At 36.1% G+C, this 9444-nt stretch overlaps 1 protein-coding gene across 1 annotated transcript; it reads right to left on the bottom strand.

Annotated features, from left to right (window-relative positions):
• Positions 1 to 6549: 6549 nt before the first annotated feature.
• LOC130967614 (aspartic proteinase Asp1-like) lies at positions 6550 to 8960 on the bottom strand. The gene is made up of 8 exons (XM_057892553.1): positions 8729 to 8960; positions 8293 to 8410; positions 7980 to 8203; positions 7686 to 7907; positions 7469 to 7607; positions 7181 to 7381; positions 7022 to 7094; positions 6550 to 6934 (listed from the first exon to the last, which is right to left on the bottom strand). The coding sequence occupies exons 1-8, from the start codon at positions 8926 to 8928 to the stop codon at positions 6816 to 6818; spliced, it is 1296 nt and encodes a 431-aa protein (XP_057748536.1). The 5' UTR covers positions 8929 to 8960; the 3' UTR covers positions 6550 to 6815.
• Positions 8961 to 9444: the final 484 nt, after the last annotated feature.

Here is a 9444-nt window from a genome sequence, read left to right as displayed (position 1 = left end):
ACAAAAAAGGGTTGAAAACGAATAAAATTTTCGGCCTAAACCCTAAAGACCAAAATCGTACTTAACCATATAATATAATTCAACCCACAAGACACTTTTAGTGAAAAGATATAGAGTACTGACTAATGTTAATTTAAATATAAGACAAAAATAAAAAAATTAAGAATAAATTTTCATTCCGGTCTCAAGTAGTCATCATCCACCTAAGAAAATGGTCTTTGCACCTCTTGTAATCGGTTGAAAAATGGTGGAGTGTTGACGTGTCAGTGGAAGAATTTTGTTCCTCTAAAATTAGGACAAATCGAATCCTACAGAGAACCCAAAGTCCCAGGAAAATACACAGATCCTAGCCATGTACTGCAAATCCTGCTTGTTCGACACCAAATGCACCAATGGCATATCGGGCCGGGGGCTCTCGTAGATGATCATGGAGTGCTCCTTATCCTTTTTCGGTGCCTCAGATTGCAAGTGGTGTCGATACTTGAAGTTCCAATGTGTATAGGATCGATGTCGTTCCAATTGAAGGCGATGAGAGGGGCGTAGAACTCGCTTGTCTTGCCGAGCAAAGGCTCGTGGGCTGGTCCGTATGGTCCTTCTCGAAGAAAAGGACCTTGGAGTTGATCCCGTACACAAAAATCGACGAGGCCCAAACGACAACGGGTTGTTCACTGTCTTGCATGCTTCTAGAAGGTTCACGAATCGACGACGTGTATAAACGTGCGTTTTAACGAATACCGCGTCACCGGTGACAAGGACGACGAGACCAAAAAAGAAGACACGACGCACCAACCTGCTCACGTGCATCTCCCAATCGGAGTCACCCCAGAAGGTGCTAGAGGAATTGAAAGAGTTATCACCGATTTCTCTATTTAATGTATGACAATTTTTTTGGTTTGTGTTTCTTCAGCATGAATGGCGTGTGAACCACTAAATATAGTTGAGACATTTTTACAAACGTCTTAATTGTACATTTTTGCTGGTTTTATTGTTGTTGAAGAGGGTGAGGACTTTGATGGAGGATTTGCAAATCTCCCAGAGGCGGAGGTAGTCGTTGGAGGTGGACCGCTTGAATAATTTTCAATTGTTGAAAAGCGTTTAATCCCTCATCCAAATGATTAGAGACTGAAACAGATATTTACTCAAAAATTAATCCCTTAGTATTTATAAATTTAAAAAATAAAAATTTATAATTTATTTATAAAAAACATAATACGAAATTAAAAATAATATAAAAATACATCTATCTCATTTTAAGACTAAACTATTTCAAAATTTAGGTGTTTGTATTAATAAAATCAAGAAGTTTGGGACTCTTTGGGAAATGAGAACCTCTTTTCTCACTTCCATGCCATTTAAATGTGAGTATTTGGCAGTCTTTGTTTCTCTTTTGGATAATCTCTACTAATAGATTTTTTTTAAAAATAAATTAAAAAATATTATTTTTAAAAATAAATTATTTTAATTTTAATTTTTGGAGTGTATTTTTTTTTAAATGAGTTCGCCGAACCTAGGGGTGATAATGGGTAGGGTTTGGATTCGACCCTAACCCTACATGTGGGTTGAGAATTTTATATAAATTCAACCCTACCCTATTTGCGGATTGAGAATATTCCAATCCTAACCCTATCCACTCTTAACCCGCGGGTATCCGATCCTATTCGCGAGTTACAAAAAAGATACAATATTATTATGTAACTTGATGATAATTTAAAATAGAACTGATTTTTATGTAAAAAAAATACTAAATGATCAATTAAGGATTTTCTTTTAGTGACCAATGATCTTTTGCATTTAGTGAGAGGTCTTTAATTCAACATCCACTTAAAACGTATTTTTATATAAGTATATGACATATACATATATAGAGTGTGGGTTGGTTGGGTAGGGTTGAAGCTCAATCCGCACCCTACCCTATCCACTGCGGATCGGGTTGGCAACCCTACCCGACTGGATGGGGTCAAATTGGGTACTCGCGGATAGGATACATATTGCTACCCCTAACTGTACCCTGACGAATTTCTATAATTTTATAATCCAAATTCTCCCTAAAACCTAATTGAGAATGAAACTCAAATTTTTAAACTATTATCATTGTCTCTAAAAGTACATGTACACAAAAAATACATAGATAACTAGTATGATTTTTTCAACATTGCTGGCGGCAATGACAACTATTATCATCGTTTTCAGAAATACATAGATACACACAGGAATACGCCATATTTGACAAGGATTTTTTTTCTATTATAAATTAAAAAATCATTATTTTCCTAGAAAAATACGACTCATTCCTGTGTACTCGTGTATTTTTATTTACTCTGTAAACAATAATAATGATTGCCATTACCATAATGAAGTTTAAGAATTTGAGTCAGCCAATTATTTATGAGAATTCGAAGTGAAGTCCGCCGAAAATGCAGTTAACTTCATAATCGCCGGAGTGAGGCGAACTCTATTAATATTATGAAGTTATTTTTGAGAATAATATTTTTTTATTTCAGAAAAAAATCCCTCCATGGATATCTATTTGGCTATTTTGATAGCTTTTCCTTTAATCCCTAATAAAAATGTTAAGTCTGGATATTTTTCACACACAGATTTATCAAACCACCTTTTGTCAAATCTAGACAAAGTTGTTGTACTGATAATAGTAGATAAGCTATCCATATATTAAATAAAAATATGAATTATTTTCTACATACAAGCGTTTTTACTATATAAGTTATACAAGTTATTTATATTCACACACTTTTACGTTTTTCTCTGTGTCTCTTCGTAATTTTTTTCTCTCGTTATCGTTGTCATCAACACCACCTCTTCCTCCTCCTCCTCTTTCTCCTTCTTTTTCATTGGAATTTATTTTCTTTTTCTCTTTTTTCTCTACCATCAGTTATCTCATTATTGAAAATAATAAATAATTCAGGTTTAAATTATCAATTGAACTAGAACGAAATTTATTATTGTTTTGAATCCAATCAAGTGGTTGAGGTGTGGTTCAATTCAGAAGAAAAAATATAGCATTAGAGAAAATATTTTTCTATAGTTGCAGTAAATTTGGGTGTAGCACGAAGATATTAAGGTGTAACACGAATATATTTGGGTGTATTTTAAGAATTTTTTGGTGTATTTTTATCATGATAAGTTCTATATAATTCAAAACTCTTCCTCTTCCTCCTCCTCATCTTCTACTGCTTCTTCTTTTTTTTTTCATCATCATCACCATCTTCTTCTTCTTTTTTTATTCATCTTTTTCTTTTTATTTTACCTTCTCAAGTTTCTTCTTGTTTTAATCTCTTGAGAAAAGGACAAATAGGTCCCTGACCTTTTGTCCTGCGGACATTTTCGTCCCTGACTATTGACCTTCACAAAATTTGGACGGATGAGTCCCTCCGTCCAAATGCCTCCATCAGACTCAACGGAAAAGTCTGACATGACTCCCATTCTGATGACCTGGCGTCACGGGTTGACACATGGACTGATGAATGGAAGGCTACTTTCGAAAATTGGACAAATAAGTCCCTCAACCTAAAAGCTACGCCGTTTTGCATTTGGCCCTAATCCTTAAATTGATTACGTTTCTTTGTGTATGCTGGTGGTGAGGAGCTCTACCTGCTAATGGAGCATCATCAACGTCAAGAAGAAGCTTCAGCAGAGTAAGACAAGAAAATTCAGCTTCAAGCTCAGTTCCTTGTGTTGTGCACGCCGGAGACCCAAAGGACGATGTCGCCCCGAGGTGCTTCTGTGGAGTTTATGCAATAATGTATATGTCGAGGACGGTTAGCAACCCGAACAGAATCTTCTTGGGTTGCCCATTCTGTAAGGTAAGATAAAAAATTTGAGGGATTTTGTTCTGAAATGGTTTTAGATAGTATATACAAATGAAACACTTCATTATTAGGGAGGCTTCTAGCCGCAAGGCTAAGAGAGTCTTCACTGAACATCCCTTGTGAGGTTACTTTGAGAATACAGAGGTTGGTAAGTTCTCCTAGACTGTTCAAGAAACTGTAGCTAAAGTTAAGTTCATCAGGATCATACTACATCATTATATTTATCTGGGGAATCTTTGAAGGAAATTCACGTGCCTTTAATGTCAATTTCTTAAAGTCCACTAGTTTTAGTTTTTCTAGATTTTAAGGTGATGCAAGCCTTGTAATAGTTCATGCTCTGTACAATTACTTTTGGCATTCCACTCTAATCCCAATTTTCTATTGTGAATGGTATTCTTGAAGAAACTGTTGAAAAGCGAAATGGTGAAATGCCTTATGTATGTATGGCCTTAACATTTTTGGTTTGTGTTTCACATGGCTCGTTTCGTTCATTCATTAATATTAATGTTTGTTATTCAGTGCGTCGCCTGCTTGTTGAGAAAAGTTTCCCAGGAGCTTGAGCGCCGCATGTCAGCTCAAGCAGAACATTCAAGAACTGTATGCCAAATACACTTATTACTACTTTGACTTATTTTTCTTTCTGCATTGATTTCATCATATCACTTTCTTTCCCTGTCCTGTGCCATCAGCAAAGCAATCTTTTCAAGGTTCGTGAAAAAAAGTATCAATCCAGGATTAGAGCACTTGAGGCAAAAAAGCACTTAAATTAAAATGCTCACGATTAGAAGTAGAGGCTATGGAAGCTAAAGCAGAAATAGAAAAGAAAGCTAAAGCATATGAGCAGCAATTAGAAGAATGGCGCAATTAGAGTCTTGTTATGTTTCAAAAAATAACGAGTAGATGCTAAATGTTGTAAATTTTCAATCTAGTAACCTAGAGGTACGCTTACAAATGTGTTGATGTCAAATATGATATTCACAATGCTAAGCATTATAATCTTGTGTGCAAATTTTTTGAAATCTTGCAGAAAATGAAATTATCTTGGGAGTCCATTAAGCAAGATGTTATGCAAGAGCAAAAGGTTTATGCAGAGGAGTGTAATCAATTAGGTATGTTCTATTGTTCCCATGCCATGTTAGTGCTCACTCTTCCTATTTTATTTTACACTTTGGTTAACAACAAGCTGTTAATCATTTTATTTTAAACAGTTTAGGTGTAAATCTTAAATCACTGGCGCATGCAGCCGAGAACTATCAGGTTGTTGTGGCTGAAAATCGAAAATTGTTCAATGAAATCCAAAAATTAAAAGGTGCCATTATCTTTGCTACTTTTATTCGGGATCATCCAATGTAGGTGAATAGGGAATTCACATAATTTCTTTCCTTTTGGATGCAGGAAACATCAGAATGTATTGTCGCATTAAACCATTTACTGCTGGGGCCAAAGAAAAATAATCCATTATAGAACACATTGGAGAAGATAATTTGGTTGTGGCAAATCCCTCTAAGCAAGGGAATTTCGTTCTGATTCTATAAGATGAAAACTATTGTTAGACTCGTCTAACCGGAGCAACTAGCGAGAATCTTGGTGATAATTATCGGGCTCTGAATGATCATTTTAGACTTTCCACAAGTAGAACGAGCTCCATTGAGTATGAGATCGGAGTTCAAATGGCGATTTGTTATTAAATGATCATTTTCCTAGACAAAGATATCATTTTTCTTTATATATATATATGCACATATATTTAAAAGAAGACGCAAATAATATATATTTTGATTTGTTATGCGAGTGTTGTTTTCTTGATTTGCACACACGCGAAACGACTGTAGTTTTTAGGTTGAGGGACTTTGTCCAATTTTCGAAAGTATCTTTCCACTCATCAGTTCATGTGTCAACCTGTGACGCCAGGTCATCAGAACGAGAGCCACGTCAGACTTTTTCGTTGGGTCTGACGGAAGCATTTAGACGGAGGGACTCATTCATCCAAGTTTTGTGAAGGTCAGGGATTTAAAAGTATTTTCAAATGGTTAGAGACAAAATGTCCGCAGGGCAAAATGTTAAGAACCTATTTGTCCTTTTCTCTAATCTCTTAACAAGAATAAAAACAAAAAAAGAAAAAATACATAATGCTGCAAAATTACTTGGAAGAGGATGAACTTACATTCATTTAACTAAAAGAAAGAAAGAAATAAGAAAAAAAAGAAGAAAAAAATGCAGCATTAGAGAAAACATTTTTCTGTATTTGCAGCAAATTTGGGTGTAATACAAAGATATTTGAGTGTAACACGAAAATATTTGAATGTATTTTAAGAAGTTTTGGGTGTATTTTTATTCGCATAATTAAAAACTCTTCCTCTTCCCCCTCCTCATCTTCTACTTGCTTCTTCTTCCTCATCTTATTTCATTTCCTTATAATTCTTTTTGGGAAAAAAAATCAAACAAAGGAGAACAAAAAAACACACAATGTTGCAAAATGAATAGAAAGAGGAGGAGGAAAAAAATGCAGCAACAACAACAGTAATAGAAAAACAACGGTGAAAATAAAACACGCGAAGAAAAAGGAGTAAAAACGCAAAGAAGAAGGAGAAGAAGAAGGAAGAAGAGGAGGAGAATGAGGAACGCGAAGAAGAAGAAGAAGCGTCTTCCATAATGGTGAATGAGAGTGCGCTTTGGAAATGGTTGAGTGACGCGCATGTTATCATGCTCCAGTGGATGAATGTAATTTTTGTTAGACTTGGTCCAACTTGTAAAACTGTAAGCCAAAAAGACTTTTATGTGTAACATAGCTCTAAAAATAAATGCGATGCGAAATATTCACATATTTCCATCGATTACATTCATTACTCGATCAGAATGTAATATACTAATACATGATGATGATCAATGACTATATTCACAAACACTACACATTATGAAGATAGCATGAATTAACCTGCTCCATATATGGCACAACAACCTCCACCTAGGAATTTTTCTTTTCTTTTTTCAGTATGATGAAATACCGAAAGCTCTTGATCTTGGAAGACGAGTACAATCTGCAGGTGCCCAACCAATTAAGTGCTTCTCATTGTCGAATACCATCACTTTGTCTTGCATGGATATGTCTGCATATATAAACAAACAACATCTTTATAATTAATGATATAACATCAAATCCCAAAAACGTTAACACGAAATTAATTATTTCCTACCTCCAATTATGTTGAGATCTCCCAACCCTACTTCATAGCCATTCAGAATTCCCAGGCAAACATTTCCCATGTTCTGCACCACCATAACAATTCGTTAGTCCATTGCCTTTACTATGATATATTCATCTAGGTTGCTTAAGGTTACAGGTTAGAACTCACTGATAGTATCAGATAACCTTCAAGAGGGATCTCAAATAGAGTTTTAACTTTTCCAGCATTGCTAAAAGTAAGCGCCAGCGGCTTAAAGTATCTCTTCACTTCACGTATGCTCTGGAAAGGTTTTTTACCACGCCAGCATATTGGTAAGGTTTGATCATCAGCTGCTACACTTATGGGTACTTTGTGCAATTCCTTCTTCAACTGCATTTCCAAGTTGAACAAAATGACCCTTCTTAACTAACATTTCCAAATTGGTATGATACTAGTGATGAATGCTTTAGAAATTACCCAAGAAATGAGAGCTTTGTAAGCCTTGGAGTTGAAGTAAGTGTAAGAACTGCCAGTGTCGAAAAGCACAGTTAAGCTTCCAGAACGACTCTTCTTTCCTCCAAAAGCAAGTTCAGCTGGCCCTGCTGAGTAATGTTTTCTGAGACACAGGATTCAAATCAGAACATGATACAATCAATTATATGAATCATCTGAGATCTGATAATGGTCTGCTTACGAATCTGTGGATGACATTGGAGTCCAGCTCACTCGAAAAGAACCATAGACATTTCCGAAGAAAACATATCCTCCTCCTTGGGAACTTAAGCAGTGTCCAACAACATTTTGCACCAAGCCCTGACCATTCAGCTGTGACACCAAGCTGGTTTTTCCCCTGCCAATCCCAAGTATTCCGTCTAACGGGTGGTAAGAAGGCGAAAAAGTCTGATCATATCCACATCTGCACAAAGGAATCAGAGCATGAACATGCATGGAGGGGGTGGTAGCAAATCAAAGAGTGAGTAAGACTAACCCAAGTGCCATCCGAACTTTAAGTTGGACATCATTGGTGAAGTTGAGAAGATAGACATCATTGACAAGTGCACCAAGTGTTGAGTACTGATCCGCATAATCAATCTGATAGTCACACTGATCAGGGCTTTCACATTCGTAGTCATCACTCGGCTGCAACGACGCGCATAGGGGATCTTTACACGGCACAAAATCATTGCTGGGCTTGTACAGTGGATGGGGAGTCTGACAAACAAAACAAGTATTCAAGGATAAGATTTTGTTAGCATTTGTTCACATTCTTTGTGTAGAAGAAATCAGTTTCCATGTAATACCTCAGAGCAATGGGAACAAGGGGCATCACATTGAAGCCATGTGAGGTCACTACCGGTGTCAACATCCAGAAAATAGGACCTTGGTGGCTGCCCAATGCTGAGAGTAACATTATAGAACCTGCAATAATTGTTTCAAGGAAGGATGAGACACAATAATTTCATCTTTTAAAGGATAAACAGCAACCAATCTTGTTAGTGTCGGTGCACCTTTCTTTTTGTTCTTCAAATGGTAATCAAATAAATAAATTTCAAAAGGCAGAGAGAGAGGGCCCAATCACTAAATAAATGAAATATTCCTATTGCGAATCTTGATATGCAAATCTTTTTTTTTTCTTTTTACATATACATTTCCATACAAAATTGCATACTTTCAAGATTCATAAAAGGTATTCCCTTTTTGTGTGTTTAAGAAAGAAGATTCTATGTAGGTACGTACCCAACAGGATAAACATTGCCGTAAAGTGGGATGATAATGGAGGAACCATGGGCAGCACGGTTGATGATGGAGGGCTGAGCTGGCAGAATAGAGTTCTTTGAAGTCTTTTGTTTGTTGCCAAAACCAAACCATGCTGAGCAAGGACTTGACAGGTTCAAAACCATAACTGTCACAACCAACCATCCCAGCTTCATCTTCATATCCTTCTTTCTTTCAATGTTCTCTGGAGAAAGCTATGACGAGAGAATTCACAAGAGTGGTGGGGGTTGACTTGACTTGATTCTTGAAGGACTCTGATACGTGCATGAATGAATTGGTTCTTTACTTGGAGTTAGTTGAAAGGAATAGAATAGAGTTCAGTTCCCTTTTGGAGGGGTTTTGGGTTTAAGGAGGGAATGAGATGGTTCTTATTCTTTTCTTTTCTTGCTACAATCAAATCAAATAACTAATTTGTCTTAACTCTTCTTGTTCCCCAGCTTCGTCGAAACTTCTGCCATGCTCCTACCAATCTTATTTTATTTGTCTTCTTTCTTTCAAACTTCAAAATTAAAAGGCAAAGGATTGAAAGAATTTGACCAGTAAAGGAAAAAGACAGATACTATCATACACAATTACACAGCATCACTTGTTTCCCTTTATATATGATTTATTTTTGCATCCCTTATTTTTCATTGGATAATAAGTGTGTATGTGTTTATTTCAATTTGCCTCCCAAA

The sequence above is a fragment of the Arachis stenosperma genome, chromosome 3 (assembly GCF_014773155.1).
Source record: "Arachis stenosperma cultivar V10309 chromosome 3, arast.V10309.gnm1.PFL2, whole genome shotgun sequence".
Taxonomy (NCBI): Eukaryota; Viridiplantae; Streptophyta; class Magnoliopsida; order Fabales; family Fabaceae; genus Arachis; species Arachis stenosperma.
Note: the sequence above shows the minus strand (reverse complement) of the source record. Positions and strands in the feature narration are given on the sequence as shown.

Coding starts and splice junctions, on each gene's coding strand:
- LOC130967614 (XM_057892553.1), bottom strand. CDS start 8,928: ATGAAGATGAAGCTGGGATGGTTGGTTGTGACAGTTATGGTTTTGAAC. Junction 8,411..8,728: donor GGCAATGTTTATCCTGTTGG/GTACGTACCTAC, acceptor CAATTATTGCAG/GTTCTATAATGTTACTCTCA. Junction 8,204..8,292: donor CTTGTTCCCATTGCTCTGAG/GTATTACATGGA, acceptor TTTGTTTGTCAG/ACTCCCCATCCACTGTACAA.